The sequence below is a fragment of the Centruroides vittatus genome, unplaced genomic scaffold (assembly GCF_030686945.1).
Source record: "Centruroides vittatus isolate TY-2023 unplaced genomic scaffold, ASM3068694v2 contig_361, whole genome shotgun sequence".
NCBI lineage: Eukaryota > Metazoa > Arthropoda > Arachnida > Scorpiones > Buthidae > Centruroides > Centruroides vittatus.
This window is the reverse complement of record NW_027122185.1, coordinates 1,689,016-1,709,989: the sequence shown is the minus strand read 5'-3', so window position 1 is coordinate 1,709,989 and position 20,974 is coordinate 1,689,016. Positions and strand designations below refer to the sequence as shown.

The following is a 20,974-nucleotide window of genomic DNA, read 5'->3' as shown; positions in this document are numbered from 1 at the left end:
CTGACAAACACCCTCAGCGTGGATGCCTAATTTAACAAACGACAAGTATCAAACTTCATAGACCTTTGCCAAATTTAGCAACAACCCGAGAATCGTGTAAGATACTCTCTCAATAAACGGGTATACGAACGATAAGCCTACTTTCCTATTTCACACACATACATACCAAATACGAGATCTTGTTTAATCGTGCCGATCTCACTCATAAACTGTAACCACTGTCAAGCGGTTCTCACAAATCCATTTAGTCTTGAATTAACCATGCAATTATCTAAAGAGTCTAAGCAGGCAGGAAGATATTTGTGATGAATGCATCCAGATGAAATTGTTGATAAATGGTTATTTTTTCTTTAAAACAAGAAATATTTAAGAATCAAAACTTTGTGAAGATGTCGTATGTGTCTTTGTATACATCCATTGCTATAATTTTACATTTTACTTTTCCGGCTGTTATATCTGACAGAGGGAAAGTATGACAATCGGACAAAGAATGACCCCATCAAGATTTTCACATTTTTGGATTCAGGGAACCTTGAAACATGGAAAAGTCGGGAGTTTTTCCTTATGTATGGATGTTGAGCTTCAACGTGGGTGAAGAAAATCGTGCCCCCGGCGCACACACCCACAAACACACTTACATACATTAATAACTCTTGTGTCTTTCGTCGAAAAATTCTGAAATTTTGCAGGGAGGTTTGTGTATTAGGCGAATTGATCATATTAAATTTTGGTAGTTAAAGGTAGACGGTGTGGGGAAATAGAAGAGAATCGTGTCGTATCTCGAGTAGGGTCAAACATAATGAAAATTTTACTAGTTATTAACATTTAGAATTATTATTATTTTTATAAAACTCATCTCTACCCACAAAATTAAAGTTTTTGCCATTTTATAATCATTAATTATATAATAAGTTTTTAAATAAAATATCACAACAAATGGCGCCATACGCAGTTTGAAATCGTCTTACCGGGAAAGCTAAGCAACTCGTTGCTTAGTTATTTTTCTTTTGGTATGAAATACACTTTGCAGCATGATGGATTTAGAATCGGTCGATGTATTCTTCTTCTTCACATGATTTTATTGAATGGCCGAAAATTAAGTTAATGAATAAATATTTACTTCATAAAGATCGAAGTAACTTTATTAACCGGAGAAAAACATTACACAAAAAGAATCCAATGAAATCTTTTTATTTCATAACTTTCAGTATAATTAAACTCCGCGTAAGTAATGTGATTTTAGTTTTTTAAACCCTCCTTAGCAATATTAAACAGATCTTTCCACAAAGATCCTAAATCGTCTTTGTAGGGTTGGAAGAATTCTATAATTTCTCGTGCCAATTCTCCATGAATATCCTTGCCATGTTCGATCAACTATAATTATATATAGAAAAATTAAAAGATAGATTCGAATGGTCATTCGAGATAATATTAAGTGGTAAAATATTCTCTTACATCTCTAGCCAAGGCTTTGATGAGTTCTGCATGACCTTTCAATTTTTCTTTTGCATCGTTAAGCTTTTCCTTAAGCTTTTCCAGCATGTTCCTTGTGTGCTCACCTACCTTGTCTTTTAAATTTTTGAACCAATCCTTCACCTTATCCCACGTTTCACCACGTTGGACTGTGGGGTGTCTTTCGAAAATGGTACGAAGAAGTTCTTTTAGATCCACTTCTCTCAATTTCAGTAAAAATTCTTTTATTTTTTGGAGTTCCTAAAATAATATGAAATATATACTATTTTAATAAGATGATTAAGGCAATTAAAATTAATAAAATTAAAAATAACGAAATTTACCGGGTTTGTAGTAACGAAGTTTCGGATATATTCGCGGATTTTGCGGATAGTTTCGTTGTTCAGAAGCTGGAAATAAAAGATTTAATTATGTTTTTTTAAAAAATAACATTAATTAATTGCATAATAACATTTAAAAATGTAAAATCATAATGAATAATTTACATACTTTCTCTCTGAGTCTTTCTATGATATCGTGGACAGTGGATCGCTCAATTAATTCAGTTTCATAATCTACGCTGCGTTTAGCTAAAATTATGAATAAATAATTAATTTTTTTATATATACTTATTTTACCATTGTTTAAAATAATACTTATATAAGAATGTACCCAAATTATATTTTTCTAACAGTTCTTTCAGTTTATCTTTAGCCTTTTCTTTCACTTTCTCTAGGAGGCCTTTCGCTTTTTCTCCAGCATCTTCTTTTATTTCTTTTAGTTTATCTTTTATTTCTCTTATCTTCACACATTTAAAAATTATAATATAAACTTAATATAATTAAATTTGTTTATTGCATACATCTACACAAGTACAGTACACTCACATTCTATATATCTACATAAAATTATTAATATTTTAATATAGTAATAAGAATTATGAATGGTAAACCTTTGCAACAAGTTTCTCAGCAACATCCTTTCCTTTATTCACTTTATCTTTAATTCTTTCCAAATATTCATTCAGAACGTCTTTTAACTTTTTTCCAACTTCTTCCTTTATATCATCTTCTGGCCTGTGATAAATTGGAAGTACACAACGTTAACAATTTATTTACTAATATTTTACAAGGATTTATAATTTGATATTTTTAATTTATTAAAACAACAAAACCTGTAAAATATAAGTTTTTTTTTAAAAAAAACGGGAACTTACTCATCTAATTCTACAGCATATGGAAGATTAAGTGCAGTTCTTAACGAACCTGTTTCGCCAAAACCTTCCAAAAATGACTTAACTGCATTGTCTACGTACGGGGCAGTAGCATCTATACAGAATTAAAATTTGCAAGATAAAGTATAAATATTATTTTAAAAATGTACAATATTTAAATTAATAATTTACCTTGCCAGAAATCGGCAGCAGCTAGCCCAAAAACAAACAACAAGATGCAGATTTTCATGATGATCTGTAATGAAATATTTTAATCATTAATTTATAAGTAAACAAGAAGTAAGATACTATAACCGACTTTAATATAGTAAATTACCCGAGCCTTTAAGGAAAGAAGAAAAGGCGTAATAATTAATTTTCTTTTGGATTATATATAGCTAATCCTTATCTGTTTCTATAGGAATTTAACATCTGTTTGTTATCTGTGTTTCTTAGTTCAGAGAGAGAATTAACTTTCTGATATCATAAAAATATTTTCCAAAGAGAATAGAATCATATGTTAATTTTATTGATAAATTTCAAAAAATAATTACAAATTTCAATGCCAATATCTGTACTTTAATGATTATTAAAAAAATAAAAAAGTAATTACAGAGTCTTGTTAGATTCTATCAGGTTATTTACAACAAATTTTTTTTTATTACATTGTAGTGATTTAATTTGTTACATAAACCTAATTGGGTTAAATAAGATAAAAATCTAATAATTAACATTCTTTATACTTCACTATTTAATCTTAGCAATTCGGGCTTATTCCAGCAAATTGCAGCTCCAATTATATAAAGCATATATAATATTTTCTAAATTTAGTTTTCCACAATAAATCATTCCGTCTACTTCTATATAAATATCATTTTAACATCTTTTAGCATACAGGATTTGAAGTTTACTAAAATGTTTTAATCTATAAGATCTCTAAACTTGTAAGTTAAATAACAGTTTATTACACTTAACTGAGAATAATTCAAATTTATTTATTATAAAAAGAAATCATAATTAGATTTTAATATAATATTATTCAGGGTGTTGTTAAACCAAATAACAATTAATAATTAATTTTGAATTTTATTCGTATGAAGCGCGCTTTATCCACGTAATAAGTGGATAAAGCTGGCATTATTCAAAAAACGAATGGATGAAGCAAGAATAAAGCTTAAAATTAGTAATTATGTAATTTGTTGTAAGCCCTTTCTTTTATAGTTAAATAAAGTGTATAATCTCTGTTTCACTACACCGTAAGTTTTCCATACACCAGTTTTATTCTTTTCTAAATTTTGTTGCTGAGCTGCACAATTCCTTATACTTAAAATTAGTGCTTCATCCGGATAATTTGTAGTCTACTGTTGCTTGAATGGAGACGATTATTGATATTGCCTTTTTATAGGCATGTAGCGGGAACAGGACACGTTACCAGTCTGGTAATTTTTGCAAGATTTATTAATATATTGCCAGATTTCATAATAATTGGTTATATGACGGCGAATTTTTAATCCAGTGATTTGTAATGCCTAAACTTCTTAAATAACAATTGTAAACTGCAGGACTGTATTATAAAATATTAATAAATATTTGCTTCATCCATTTATTCTTGAATAATGTCAGCTTTATCTGCTCGTGCGTGGATAAAGTTGAAAATAAATACGTTGTTACTCGCTTTAACCAGAAGGCTTGAATAAAGTTATCATTAGCCAGTTAATTCTAGTTTTATCCGTAACATATATGTATATAGACTATTTCTATCTAGAAGAAATATATTTAAAGTAATTTTAGATAGTCACTTCATACACTTCTGACTTTTTAAAATTCTCTTCAATATAATGTAAATGACAATAGTCTTTTTTAAGTAAAAATCCAATATAGGTACGTGGCCGGCGCTATTTACATTTAATAAAAATATAAATGCGACTTTTACAAAGAAAAAGTCGCATTTATATTTTTATTAAATGACAATAGTCTTATTTTTATATGATAATAATGATGTCATATACTACACCAATTTATAATTTATTCCTTTAACTTTTAATTATTTATGTATCCCAGCTATTTTTATCTGCACATCCGGATTTTTATTATCTAATATAATTTTTATGAGAACATGTCATATGTTCGTATCATATTTCCACAAGGATATATGTTTCATTAAATGCAATTTATTATAATCTCGACGTTAATAACTTTTTGTTAATTGACGTATATACTCAGAATTATGTATTGATAACATGTACAGTATAATGTATATATATATATACATATATATATATATATATATCATGTCTTTGCTTTAACTGTTCATATATTTGAACTGTTAGAGCAAAGAAATTTTCTTCCAATTTATGCTATTTGAATATAACGAAGTGTTAAGTATTTGATGAGATATAATGTCTCGTTTTCTTAAGAATATATTTATCTAAAAATCTTTATATTAAGACCTTGAAAGTATTTTGATAAAAGAAGAACTGCTGCTAATCTCTGATAGTGAAAGGAATGGGGTTGATTATATAAATCGATCAATTGATACGCTGCTGGAAAGAAATATTTTTTTATTTTTAATATCTATATATATAATCGAGACAAGTTGATGATGATAATAATAATAATAATAACTCTCCCGTGGTCACCACCTGGTCGTGGTGGGAGAGCCCACTAATTTTACTGATCCATAGCTCCTGGTAGGGACACCCATGCCAGTAAGGTCTATGGAGAAAAATGAAGTTAAGAGTGACCACACCCACATTCTGTGGTGATATTTATTACGGTAATAACCAGATCAAAGTGTGGTACCGGCTCGGACGTCGCCCAGGTTAACAAGGTCCGCGTTCGTGGGTTAGGCAGAGGCTCACGTTCGAAAAATAGGCCACAGTCTCCCTTGGTTACCGGTGGCGAAAGCAGCACCGGCCCAAGCATGGCTACTGCAATGCCCTCAACAGATGTGAGGAACCAACCCAGCCTTGGTGTTTCTGTGGCAATGCATCCACAGACCACAAAGACTGGAAAACCACGCCAACGGATGAAATGGACAGTACAAATAAACGAGTTTATCATCCGTACTTACTACACCATCATAAAACTCGAAACAAACATGACAGCATACAGACAACAACTACACCATAGATTCACACAACAGTATCATCACCTCACTGTCACCGAACAAAGGGTTGTTGATCAAAAAAGAACAATTATACACAACAACCTTATTCCACAAACAACACTTGAACTTATCAAACAAGATGTTGCTGATCAAATACATCAACAGACAGAAACATCTAACATTAATGAAGATCACATAACCTGTCAGGATAATCCAGCAAGAAGCATTGATAATAATACACATACAACAATTACCACTAATGATACTACAGACACTTCCTCATCCATCCCTGATAACATAGACATGAATTTAGTTAATACGCTCTCACTTATATTTCAGGAAACACTCACTAAATATACAGGCACAGATCCCACACAACGACCACGAATACGAAAAATCAACACGTCAAAAGAAGTAGGAAAAACACTAAATTATGTAAACACTCACTTACTACCAGACTACATTCATTCAATTTCTACACTCGCAGACATTCATACATTAGTTTATGCTGGGGCAGTCACAGTAATGACACACCATGGACTGAAAGTAGATTCACAGACAAATACACAGAAAACACAATTCTATCACAAGCCTGCATGGCAGAGAAGAATAGAAACACAAATAAATGACATTAGACAGCAATTAGGCAGGCTGACACAATACACTAAAAACAACATAACACCCAAATTAAGGAAACAGCTCAAAAACATTTTCAAGAAAATAAAAACACACACAAAACATGAACGTCACAACACACGCATTACAGAATACATTGATACACTAAAACAAAAACTTGCTGCCAAAGCACGTAGACTCAAATGATACAAAACATGTACACTACGAAAACAACAAAATAAATTATTTACAAACAATGAAAAACTTTTTACAGACAAATTAATAACAAAGCAAACACTGATACACAGCACAGTGGCACACCAACAGAAGAACTCACAATATATTGGTCTTCTCTTTAGTCCAGTGCTGTCACGCATAATACTGATGCAGGCTGGATCGAGAAGAACAGAAACTTGCACAACATACCAACTATTCCCTGTGCTGAAATAAACATACATGATTTCCAATAAACTCTTAACAGAACACACAGCTGAAAGACACCTGGTGTAGACAACATTCACAATTTCTGGTACAAAAAGTATACATCACTGCACCAGGTACTAGCTAAACACCTAACACACATCATCATCAATCCACAAGACATGCCAAATTTTCTTACTCAGGGCATCACCTACATGAAACCTAAAAACAACAATACCACAGACCCCACACAATACAGACCAATTACATGTCTTCCAACACTCTACAAATTATTGACATCCTGTATTGCAAACAAAATATACAAACATGTTGAAGAACACGACATTCTAACGGAACAACAAAAAGGTTGCCGTAGAAACCACAGGGGATGCAAAGAACAGTTACTCATAGATTCAGTCATTCTATTGCAAGCACACAAACAACACAGAAACATACACGTGGCATATACAGACTACAGAAAAGTATTCGACAGTATTCCACACAGTTGGCTGCTACATATTCTACACATGTACAAAATACATCCATCACTCATTGCATTCTTCCAAAACACTATGCAGCACTGGAGAACAACACTACATTTCAGGGTTAGTAACACTTCCATACAAACAAACCAAATTTTTATTAGGCGAGGAATTTTTCAAGGAGATTCCTCGAGTCCTCTCTGGTTCTGCTTAGCCCTGAACCCATTATCCAACATGTTAAACAACACGCAATATGGTTACAATATCAGACATGAAAAAACAACACAGTTTACACTGTCACATCTCATGTACATGGATGACATAAAACTTTATGCATCCACACAAAAACAACTTCATCAACTCCTACAAATCACACATTCATACACCAAGGACATACAAATGGAATTTGGCCTAGATAAATGCAAAACACTTCACATAGAAAAAGGAATCCTGAAGAAAGAAGATTTTGCACTTGGAAATGGAGACGTTATTGAATCCATGGAAGAGAGCGAGTTCTACAAGTATTTAGGATTCCAACAGGCCAAACTAACAGAACATACACAAATAAAGCAAAGATTAATTAAAGAATACCAAAGTAGGTTAAATGCTATTCTCAGAACACAGTTAAATGCAAAACACACAGTTAAAGCAATAAACACATATGTCATCCCAGTACTCACATATTCTTTTCGAGTTATACATTGGACTCACACAGATCTTGAGCAACTCCAAAGGAAAACAAGAACTACACTTACTAAGCATAAACAACATCATCCTAAATCCGCCACAGAAAGATTAACCCTTCCACGTAAAGATGGCGGGCGTGGCCTGATTGACATAGTTAACCTTCACTACAAACAAATACAGTCACTGCGAGAGTTTTTCTACAAAAAACAAGAAACATCACAATTACATAAAGCAGTAACTCTAGCAGACTTAAATAACACACCATTAAACTTACACTCACATCATATGGACACAACGCAACATATAAAAAGCATAGGCACCATTAAGCAATCGTGGGCTCGAAAGGCACTCCATGGCAGGCATCCTTATGATCTGGCCCAGGATTTTGTCGACAAAACTGCGTCAAACAGCTGGTTAGCTCGGGGATGCCTCTTTGGGGAGACGAAAGGATTCATGATCGCCATACAGGATCAGGTCATAAATACTAAAAACTACAGAAAACACATACTCAAAGATACAACACTCACGAAATGACACGTGCAGAAAATGTCACATCATGCCAGAAACTATACAACACATCACTTCTGGTTGCAAGCTCTTGGCACAGACAGATTATTTACACAGACATAATCAAGTAGCAAATATGATACACCAAGAGCTTGCAAAGAAACACAAATTAGTAGACATCCACGAACCATACTACAAATACATTCCACAGACAGTATTGGAAAATAACACGCACAAAATGTACTACGACAGAGTCATAATCACAGATAAAACAATTTACCACAACAGATCAGACATCACACTCATTGACAAACACAATAAAATCACATACATTATAGACATATCCATTCCAAACACTCACAATATACAAAACGCATGCACTGAAAAAATTAGCAAGTACACAGAACTCGCCCAGGAAATAAGGCATCTGTGGAGGATGGATAGGGTGCTTATTGTACCTGTTGTTCTCTCCTCTACAGGTGTCATATCACACACACTACACAAAAGCCTGGGCACATTACAATTGAATAGAAACACATACATCACAGTATGGAAGGCCACTATATTGAATACATGTCATATTGTGAAAAAATTCCTGAATACAGACACGCACACTGATACACTTCTTTAATTTCTGTTTTGGTTACTATGCCTTAACTTTGGTCCGGCATAGTACATAGCCACCGGTGTTAACCGAGTATATCTCACTTAACCCAACATAATATTAATAATAATAATCAGCGCAGAGCCCAAACGGTTAGGAGTTGAAAGTTGAAATTTGGTACATAGTTAGGGTACGTCACGAGAACGCACACTAAGAAGGAATTTTTCGAAATTCCTCTCCACGGGGGGAGGGACGGGATTAACTCTTAACACTTCCATCAGCAATGGAAGTGTCAAGTAACAATGGAAATGTCAACAATGGAAGTGTTACGTAACAATGGAATTGTTAAGAGAAAGCGACGTGCAAGACGCAGATGCAATTTTTTCGTTTTTGCGGGAAAATCGAACATATTTTTAGACCCATCTAAAAATTCTGTAATTAATCTGGAAACAGGGGTGACCCAATTCTTGCATTCTGTGAAAACGGGTAAGGTTGACTGTAACGTAATAATCTTAATTTTCGCTAAAACGGTTAGGAGTTGAAAGTTAAAATTTGGTACACAGATTGGTACTTAAATTTGGTACCCTAAGTGTTAAGTAACGATGGTAGTGTGAAGTAACAATGGAAAACAAGAGAAAGCGACGTGCAAGATTTACGGGCTCTGGAAAAAAAAGGAAAAAGAAAAAGAGTAATATGTTAGAACACATTCGATTTTCAAATTTAAACGGATTAGTTCGGTTTTTCTCGACCTTTCTTCTTTAGAACGTTCGATGAAAATCGAACGATATAACCAGAACACGTCGTGAAAATCGAACAATATTAGAACATTCGATTTTCAAATTCGACCTTTCTTGAGATAAACTTAGTTCGTTGATGAAATTACTCTTTTTTTGTGACTATAATGTAATAATCTTAATCTTCGCTATCGTTACTTTTGCCCGAGCAACGCCGGGCCTACTTGCTAGTTCAAATATAAAAAGTATTATTTATAATAGTTCTTATAGGCCAGATAAGATTCGAATAGATGGATTTCTTTTGTGACATTTTCAGCATCGATTTCTAATTCTTACAGAAATCTGTTTATATTTTAAATTTATACTTTAAGAAAGTGGGCATTGAAATCAGTTTCTTAAGGTTATTTATTATTTTCAAATTTCAAGATGTTGTTGGTATTTTTTTTAAAGAAAATCCGACGCTTATTTTTATATTTTAAATAAAAGTTTTCATTGTCAGTTTTACTAATTTTCTTTAACTCAAACAGCGAGAACTTTCCAACACAAAATAAACAATGCTTTAGAAGTTATTAGATGTATTTATTTCCGAGAAAAATGAAAATTAGGTTCATTTTTGTATTTGGCTCCTAAAAATAATGGCATTCATAAAAACATTCGTACACAAGTTGTGCATTCGATCTTCCTGTTACAACGTGGTGAGGTTGAAAGAGTTCGCGGTTTATTTTTATATTTGTAGTATCAGTGATTTAAAACACAGTTTACAAATAAGTGAATTTTTCTAAAGTCTCGTTTTATTTAGGTGCTTTGTTTTTTACTTATGTGGAGTATTTTGCTACAGTTGTTGCAGTAGAAAAGAACTGTAAAAGGTATGCAATTATTCATAAAGTTTCTGTTTAATCTGATGGCAGTTGGTTAATACACACTTTTCCATATTGTAATTTTCCACTATTTTATCTGTTCAAGGGATATTAACAACGTATAAAGGTCTATTTATACTATCCACTCAGATACGTCCCGTAACAAACAGGTATAGATTGTCCAATGATTTTTAAATGCAAGTGTTTAGGGTCGATTTACACACAACAGTAACGTGCCGGCACAGTGCAGTAAGCATCGATAAATATCATACATAGCCAATCAGAGTTTGATATACGACACTTGTATGATTGACAGAATACAGATCACTTGTCGTAGATGAAACTCTGATTGGCTATCTGTGATATTTATCGATGTTTATGCACCAAACGGTCACTGTGCCGCCACTTCACTGTTGTGTGTAAATCGACCCTTATACATAGAGGAGCGGTTCCGTTCAGAGACGTACTGGATTCGGAGAAAGAGCATTCAACATTCTTTATAATATTTACTGTGTAATGGGCCATAATGTTTGCTTTGAAACGATACGTGTCTGAAGCTCTAAACTTGTTGCAACAAGCATAAACGGAGAAGGTCGGATGGTATTCACTATGTTAAAACATTGCAATCTAAAACTTAACGCAGAAAATCATGCGATTGCAATGTTTTAACATAGTGAAGTCTAATTATAAGAGTTTTATGTCACTCCACGGCATACAATGACGAATGATGAATTCTTGTCGAACTTTTTAAATAATAATTGCAAAATAAAAATATATATATATATATATATTGAATCATTCTCCCTTGTATATCGATGTCGGGATAAGTTATGAATTAAGATTTTGTACATCACTTTCAGAGTAAACTGATGAGGAGCAATAAGTACTCGAAACGCGTATTAATCTATTGATACGCGTTTCGAGTATCAATAGATTTTAAACGCTATTGATCGATAGTTTTAAACGCTATTGATCGATGTAAGAGACAATCGAATAAAGGATGTTGAACGGCTAAGCTCTACTATAGAGCTCAGTAGCTCTCTTTAGTAGAGCCAGAGTTAATGGATTATCTGGTCATTGATTGTGAGAGAAAAATTAGCGGAAATGAGTGCATTGGCCTCTGGAGGCGTTTCGTACATTTGGCTCTGCTACAGCGCGAAAACAGTAGCTGGCATTTTATTTTTCAGTCGTTTAATCATTTGTTTTTAGTCATTAGCAAATATGCAAACGTGCTTTGTTCCCGGGTGAAATTCTGGATACTCTAGTGAGAAAGACAATAAAAATACTTTTTTGGGATGCCAGAAAATTATTTAGAATGCTTGAGATGATTAATTCCACGTTAAGATAAGGAATTAATCACAAAGGCTCGTATATGTGACAAGCATTTTGAGGATCATTTCTTAAATAAAATAATTGTCACACAGTCAATGGCCAACTGATTCCAGATGCTTTTTCATCTAAATTCTCCAACTGTCCATCCTATTTAAGCATTAAATTGTTCCAAAAGCGACGATGTCCATCAGAGAGAAAAGCTGCAGTTGTCTCCAAGAAGAAACAAGTCGATCTCTCGAGTAAGGAGTAGAAACCCGTGTTTTACAGTAATGAATGCACGTTATTTTGTTTACGTTTGAATTTTAAAATTTTGTTTTCAAGGTACTAGGTCCACTTTTCGTAAATGTATTGAAAGCAACAATCGATTGCCCACTACTTGTAATGACAGCGACAGAAGTACGACAACGTATACAAACTCAGAACCAAATGAGAAACTTTCAAATTTGGCATAAGTGTAGCAAGAAAAAGTCATGGCTTTAATCATTTTTGTCACTTTTAATAAATTTCCTATTGTTTTCACCCTTAAAAGTAGAGATCAAGGGCGCGAACAATAGGCATTCAGAGGCCAGATAATCTATTGATTCTGTTACAGTACAGCCACACGTGTAATTGTGAAGTACCAACTTTGACCATTAATATCTCCAAGACCAATGAACCGATTTGGATGAAATTTAAAATATTTAGTATCCGCAATAAGTACTATAGACGTCTTAAATTTTGGATAAATTCGTTGGATAGTTTTGGATTTACGCAATAGTCCTTCTGTCACTTTCTTTCGCCTAGATTTACGACGTGAATATACGACACCAAGCTACCGAAGAATTTAAGAGTCTGCATATGTCTTAATAGCTTTTTCGAGAGCTGACTTCTCTTTTGTGGTCTTTTTGAATATGTCATTTTAAAAATATTGAGTATTTATAAAATAATAGCCCATTTTTCGATTTTAATATATTATTGATCAATCATCTATCATGTGAAATGACGTTTTGCGATTAATTGAAGACCTTTTGTCTATCACTGCACATATAGACATTTTATATACAGATGATAGATAGAATGTTTGTCTCTTTGTAGTACATTTAACAATCGGCAGATATAACTGAATTTTGCAAAATGCAAGCATCTTGATGAACTAATCCATGTGTAAAAATATTCACTACATAATCTCAAAAAATAAATTCAAAATTTTAATAAGCTATAAAAATATTTGAAATATTTATTTAGTGCTATTAATACATACTAAAAATTGATATATATATATAATCCTTTTTTGCGTGATTAGAATTGTCCAATGTGGCTCTTCGTGGTTTCATTAATTTGATCCCAGAGTGATCCTAGGTCATCTTTAAATTCTTGAAAAAATTCGATAGCTTTTCTGGCTGTCTCTACACTGATATCTTTACCGTCACCAATAATCTAGTTATATATCAATGTATTTACATTTAATAAAACATAATACATATACAGTATTATTTATTTAAAAAAATCTATAAGTTTACTCACTTCAATGCCCAAAGCTGTGATTCTAGTAAAACCAGACCTAAGTTTTTCTAGACCAAATAACCATCTATCTTTAAGGAATTCTTGTAATTTCTTTGCTTTTTCGCGAAGATCTTCTTTCAAGTCTTTAAATAATTCATTCATCCTTTCTTTAGATTTATTATCACAGTAATTTTTATTGTTATAACTTTGAAAAGTCAAGTCCAAAAGTTCAAGAAAGTCGTCCTCTTTCAATTTTAATAAAACTTCTTTTAGTTTTTGTAAATCCTAAGAGAAATATGAAATAATTATTTATAGAAACGAAATATGTTAAGAAATTATTTCACTAAATATATTCATAAGTTTTAAGTTATTATTTGGATTAGGAATTTATTAAGGGAAAAGAATAATTTTTGTTTACTGAATTTTTAGTGATGAAATTTTTAATGTATTTGCGAATCTTTTTGATGATTTCGCTTTGGAAAACCTGGAAATAAATTTAAATACATTAAAAAAACAGATAATTATTAGACAAACTTGTTGGCAAAGAATAAAACTGACCCGTTTCTTGATCCATTCGGTAAATTCACTAAATCTTACTCGGGCAATATGATCCATTTCTTGATCCAAATTACGTTTACCTAGAATTTAAAATAATTATAAGAATTTTTTTACTATTGTAAATTAATTGTATATATATATATATATATATATATATACAATTATATATATATATATATATATATATATATATATAAGAGAACTTACCAAATCCATGATTTTCCAAAAATTTTTTCAAATTCTGTTTGATCAAATGCTTCAGCTTTTTCAAGAAATTTTTAGAATTCTGATCATCTTCCTTTAGTTCCTTTAACTTTTCTTTTATATCTTTAACCTTAAAAATTATTAGAAAATGTCTAAGAATTTTATTTATTTAATTAATCTCTATTGGTGATAATAGAATAATAATTCTGAAATAATGAAATTATTCGGAGCCTAATTTTATGTAAAAATCGTTATATTTTAATAAAATTATCATAAAATGCAGCAATATTTATAAAAAGTAAATTGAATTCGTTTACAAAGTTTGCGGTTTTTCTTACTAAAAAGTTTTATAATAATAAATCAATACAGATTTCATTTATAGATTTGAGATAAAATATTGAAGTCGAATCATTGACATAATATATAAATTTGATTGAATATTCTACCACAGAGGCGAAACTATAAAATCTGTCTTCATATAATAACAAATTTTGACATAGCTGGACCAAAAACAGTTATTCTGTTATATCTAACTCATTTACAAGAGTTGGATTATTTGTGAAGTCAGAAGATGATTAAATGGTTTCATATCAATTTAAAAAGATGAAAATTAAAATTTTGAGAATGGTCTTTCTATCTGTAGTAAATGCATTATATTTTGAACACATAATACTTATAGTATACCATTACTTTCCCAGCTGTAATGTATACATAACAGGGAAAGTAATGGAATCGTGTCAAATTTCACCCTCCGAGTTTTTTGCAAATCTCCATGTTTTGAGACACCTTTAATCCCAAAAAAGTAAAAAAAACGGCAAAAATTTCCATGGATATGTATGTATGAGTGTGTGTGTGTGTGAGTGTGTTGGGATCTATTTCGCTTAATATCTCAGGACAGGATGAAGATAAAGAAACGAAATTTGGCACGGTAGCTTGTATATAAGGAGCATTGATGCTATTAAATTTCGGTTGTGAGAGATCGAGTGAATGGAGAGATAGAAAATGGTCACGCGAAATATCTCGCGAGGGGTCACAATTAATGATTTTACTTGTTATTAGCACTTATAATATTTTATAAAACTTATCTCTACCCTCAAAATTAAGTGTTTTGCTATTTTATAATAATAAAAAATATATAAAGTTTTTATAACAAAATCTCATAACAGATGACGCCAAGTACAATTTTTGTTATTTCGATTAATAATACAAATGTTATTTTTAAAAATAAAATCTTATAAAAGCCGGAAAAGTTACGCAACACGTTGCTAGATTTTTTTAAAATATGTAAATAATATTTGAGAATTATAAGTAATATTATGATATAAATAAAAAAGAATATTGATTTTTCTTATTTATGATGAAATACTGTACTGTATATACATATACTGTACATACAGTGGTGATATTCAGCGGGTTCGCACAGGTTCGGTCGAACCCATTGTTAAAATTTTCAGTTTTCCGAAGCTTGTTAAACACACGTAACATTTCTCAGTGGTTTTGTTTCTTTTAAAAAATATATTAAAATATACGTATTATACTCTGTAATACTACTAAACTAGAGCCTTATACCCCGTTCGCACCGAGCATTTCAATCTAGATTGTGAGCAAGGTCGGGGGACTATGTCTTGGTGCAATCTCTCTCGACCGTTTCAATCTCGACCGAAACGAGGTTTAATCGCGATCGATTCAAGAGAGTTCTTGAAACTAGATCCAGTCATAAGAGAGATCCACAATCCCACGTGTGCGAGATAATACAACATGGCTGTGGAAGACGTATCGGGCTATGGACAGCGAAATAAAAAGGATATTGTATTTCGAGAGACGATGACATCTGTCTATTATCAGCAGTGTCATTCGGGGTGAAAAACTTCTGTGCCTAAAAATAACATAAAAAAAGGTCGACAGCACTAATATACTATTGTTACCTGGTCTTCGCCCAGGGCTCGTTATGTTCTCTCGAAAAAGTATTGTATTTATTTCTAGCCAAAACTTCCATTTCGTTTGTCGGTGATTGTCAGGGAAAAATTTTCTGCTAGCGAACCTTTCGTTAACTATTTCGAATATCACCACTGTGTACATATATGTTCAATACAATATAGCAACTACAATGCTATATTTTATTTAAAATATTGTATAAACATGCAATAGAGAGAAATAAACGGAACAAATGAGGTGACAAAGAATGTAATTTTGATACGTAAATGAATTTATTTTATTATGACAGAAAATTGCTTTCAATTTCAAAAGAAAATAAGATTTTATGTTAGAAAAAATTTCGAATAATTACCATTTCAACTAATTTTTCGGCTACTTCTTTCCCATTTTCTACCGTTGCTTTTATTTGTTGGAAAATATTTTCTAATTCATCTTTTAATATCTTTTCCAAGCCTTCTTTGATATCATCTTCTATGCTAAATATATAAAATTATCTACATAAATAATTGTAAATAAATAAACAAATAATAAATTCATTTAACTACATAAAAATTAATATTATCTGTATAGAAATAATAATGTTATTTTAAATAAGAAATAAAATAGAGAAGTAAAGCAAAGCAACTTAATTAAGCGACAATTATTACTGATCATTTTTTGTTTGTATCAGAACAAGTTTCATTTATTATTTACTCAAAAACTGTATGTTTTAATGGATTCCGAATAATTTTAATCGATAATAAATTGGCATATTACTCTCATTGTCATCAAGATTGATTAAAATTCTCTGCCATTTGCAGACTAAAAATCAAACTATTAATTTTCCAATGATTTTGAGATGTTAGTGAAGTTTCCCTGAATATTTTCCCTTTGGCTAAGCACGAACCCACTACCAACTACCAGTGTTCAGTGGTTTTATCTACTAAGCCAATGGCACGTTATCCTATGGGAATTGCTTGAAACCCTCATCAACAGAGGTTCAAAACCAATCTATTATAACAAAATATTTCCCCAAAAATTCCCTGTAAGAAAAATGTCTGAGGTGAATATTGTACTGTACATGAGACACCTTAATTCAAATTTACTTGGATCCCACGAAGCCCATTAAGCACGTGTTACTATTGCTTAAAATCATGTCACAGTCTAATCAGTTAAAATATGTAAAACTTGTTAGCTATTTTGTATTATGCCAGGTGTTAACAAAATATTAAACATTACATGAAATATGAAATGCTAGGTTCATTAGACAAGTGATGAAATATACACTCGTTTCAAACCAGTTAACATTTCAACAAGTGACCACAAATATTAGACAGATTCTGAAATAAATGTTTATTATTACAGGATGTGTTAACGCTTGAAAAAATGACTAGGCACTTTCTTAAAATGGCAATTTTAGCGTGTAGCTCCGACATATGTATAATTGAATTTTCAAAATATTTCTACGGGAAACTTAAAAGAACATACAGTGGTGCCTCATATAACGTACTTAATCCGTTCCAGGTGCACGTCCGTTATACGAAACACATTTTCCCATAGAAATACATGTTAAAACATCTAATTCGTTCCGCAGCATAAAATAACCGTACTGTATCATAAAAAATGAACATGGGGTGCGTTCTTTTATTCCTCCGCGTAAGTCTGCGCGAGCGACATCCGTTTAAAAATTCCTGCGGAACGCGTTCCTAAATTCTGGTGGAAGTGCGCGCCGTCGAACGGCAAAAACGGCCGCTTGTAGCAGTAGTTTACGGTAAAAAGCAACATGGCGTCTTCCGTGGCTCAGATAGTTTCGTTTCCGGTCCATTATGTGGTTTTATGAATGAAAATTTAAAAATTGTGAAAGCGCAAGTTAGTGCACGCGGTGATGTAAGTGTCTTTACGAATTTTTTTCGAATGGTAGCCGGCATTCTAATTTTTTTCGTGGCTATTTTGAATGCTCTTTCAACAAATAATCCATTTTATGGTTAAATTTTACAATTGGGACTCTTCTTTTGTTTTTAAAAGCTCATATTTTAGAATTATAGATTTCTCCATCACGATACTATCGATAGTGCGAGCGCTGCCATCTTTCTTTCACCGTCGTTCCTAAATGCCTACAAACAGCAGCGCACTCCCGTAGTAGCGGAGACGCAGAGCTCCGCTACTACGTCTCCGGTTACGTTTGTTTAGTATGTTAGGAAAACACTAACGCACCCATGGAGCAGTCGCCAATTATGCTGGAAAGTCCGTTGTTCGCAGCCAGTCCGTTGCTCGAGTCACGTAACGGCCAAACAGAAAGTCCGTTGTTCGCAGCGTCCGTTATTCGAGGCGTACGTTATACGAGGCACCACTGTATTAATTTTATTTTTAAATGCAAAAATAAGAAACGGAAGTAAAGCAATTTGGCAGGATGTTAATCGCGGCCGAAGTTTTCATCACTAAAACGTTAACGTTCGACGTTTACGTTTTAGAGTTGAACGCCATCTTGTAAGCCTGGAAGTTTGACAATGACGTTTGGAACGTCATTGCAATTATGCTCGACGTTCCAAACGCCATTGTCAAACTTCTAGGCTTACAAGATGGTGGCGCTCAACGTTCGACGTTTACGTTTTAGAGATGAAAACTTCGGCCGCAATCTCTCTAATAGAAATAAGAGATGGATGTAACTCTATCTATATTACTTCCTCTTTAAAATGTTATATTTTATTTTATAAATACTGTACATATATACGTATTTCTAAAAAGCGTAAAAATATATGAATAAAATTAATAAAGTGAATAAAAAATATTTTTATCACGTTAAAATAACGTTAATATTGCTTTCATATTATTATTATTTCCATAAAAGACTAAATTTTCAGGACTATTTTGCTTCATCTTTCAAACGATTTTTAAGATGCATTTCGTTGATAGAAAAGAATTACAGTCTTAAATAAATCTAACAAGTCGCTCTTTATTGATCTTTTTGTTGTTCAAAATTAATGATGTTACTTAAACTATTTAATTATTTAATAGAATAAAGATAAAACATTTATTCAAATTATATCTTTCTTTTATTCCGTTGTCTTTATTTTCTGTTTTTGTTCTAAAAGAAAGCAAAAATAAAATAAAATCTTTAAAGCGTTAAATTTTTTATTTAATATTTAAATATATGGAGGAAAATTAAATATTAGATTCTGAAGTTGACAAAACGCATTTAATTTTTAAGAATCTATAAACGAATTTTATTATATTCTTATGAAAAGTATTACAAAATATATTTGTTATTTTACTATTAATTATAGTAATTTTTTTATTGTGTTTATTGCAGGAAGAAATTACTAAAGCAGAGGAAATTTTAGTTATAAAACAACTCAGTGTTTTAGTGCTTCCACGGTTCTTAAACAAGCACGAGTATGTGTTTATGGTCCAATATAAGTGTTCTAGATTCTTATACAGTATCAAGTATCATTAGATATGTGCTTTGTTCTATATACACGTATTTAAAAGAAGCCTACGCTTGTCTAAAGCTGAAAACACTTTTTTACCTAGTGTTACAAAATAGATAAGTGAATTTGATTTTGTAAATAAATGATACAGTTATTTTAAAAACTTATTTAATTTACAGCATTAATAAATGATGTATTTCGGTGCTTTTAAATTACTTCTGAATTCCTCATTTAAGTACGCCATTTAATTGATTATACTTTTCTTAAATTAAAAAAAAAAGATAATTAAAATCTTACTCGTTCAATTCATTAGCATCGGATAAACCAATAAATGCTTTTAGAGAACCAGATTCTCCAACACCTTCGAAAAATAATTTAACTGCTTTATCTACGGTAGAAGCAGCGCCTGTTCCAAATTTACAATAAAAAAAATTTATTTTAAATTAAATAATTTTATAAATTTCAACATAGGTAAATTAACTACTTACGTTGCCAAATATCGGCAGATGCTAATCCAAAAAGAAGAAAAAGAATGCAGATTTTCATAATTTTCTAAATAGAAAAATCGAAATTCACTTAACAAAATGTTTAGAAAATTAATTTTATATTTATTTTAATTTAAAAACATTGAAAATTACCTGTATTTTAACACGAAGAATTAAAATAAATTATAATTCCTTATCGTTATTCCGAATATGTGTCATTTATGTTATCTTTATCTATAGGAACTGGACACGTGTTCTTATCTCTTTTCTTAAGTTAAGTAAAGTAATAATCAAAAGTTCAAATTATTACTGATAGGAAACAGTTATTGATGGGAAGTCGTCATCCGTTTAAATTTAACTTTATACGTAAGATATGACATTTATACATTTACTTACTTCATAAATAAAAAAAAGAATTTTTTTAATTTAAATTTGTTTTAAAAAGTTCTAAATTTGTACCCTACTTTTTCTGTAATTGTTTAAAATATTGCTGTATTACGTTAATATATTTAATTAAAAATAATAAAAATAAATCAGTAATTTCTGAACAATTTATTTATGTAAGTATTATACTTCTATACAATTTCATAACACATTTTTGATCAATAAGTAATCCAACATGTTACTCATACATATGAAAAACCTTAAACATTACTCGCAAAATATTTAAATATGGATCCGTACGAATTTCGGTTGGCATTGTTGATTTGTTACAAGAGAAACAAAAACTTCGTTCCTTCAATGTATAGAATTATTAGCATTTTTTACGTATTAGCCAAGAAATACTCAAAGAAACCCGCAGAGAAATTACTGACAAATATGGTTTGCTGTGAATGAAACTAAACTCATTCGGACTATATTTTGCTTCAATGGTAGTAGGAAAACTTGACG

General features: G+C 31.4%; 2 protein-coding genes across 3 annotated transcripts; both read right to left on the bottom strand.

Moving 5' to 3' along the window:
• Positions 1-1,175: 1,175 nt before the first annotated feature.
• On the bottom strand, positions 1,176-3,087 carry LOC136975053 (uncharacterized protein PF3D7_1120000-like). The gene is made up of 9 exons (XM_067270046.1): positions 3,003-3,087; positions 2,858-2,921; positions 2,669-2,780; positions 2,405-2,528; positions 2,125-2,254; positions 1,963-2,042; positions 1,797-1,862; positions 1,456-1,713; positions 1,176-1,374 (listed from the first exon to the last, which is right to left on the bottom strand). The coding sequence occupies exons 2-9, from the start codon at positions 2,913-2,915 to the stop codon at positions 1,240-1,242; spliced, it is 963 nt and encodes a 320-aa protein (XP_067126147.1). The 5' UTR covers positions 2,916-2,921; positions 3,003-3,087; the 3' UTR covers positions 1,176-1,239.
• Positions 3,088-13,261: 10,174 nt separating this feature from the next.
• On the bottom strand, positions 13,262-20,342 carry LOC136975052 (uncharacterized protein PF3D7_1120000-like). Of its 2 annotated transcripts, none has more exons than XM_067270043.1 (9): positions 20,237-20,342; positions 20,087-20,150; positions 19,896-20,004; positions 16,544-16,667; positions 14,260-14,386; positions 14,053-14,132; positions 13,913-13,978; positions 13,516-13,779; positions 13,262-13,428 (listed from the first exon to the last, which is right to left on the bottom strand). In XM_067270043.1, exons 2-9 carry the CDS (start codon positions 20,142-20,144, stop codon positions 13,291-13,293), a joined length of 966 nt encoding a protein of 321 aa, XP_067126144.1. In that variant the 5' UTR covers positions 20,145-20,150; positions 20,237-20,342; the 3' UTR covers positions 13,262-13,290. The 2 variants fall into 2 exon arrangements, with proteins under 2 accessions (XP_067126144.1, XP_067126146.1); XM_067270045.1 differs by having other exon boundaries at positions 20,249-20,283.
• Positions 20,343-20,974: the final 632 nt, after the last annotated feature.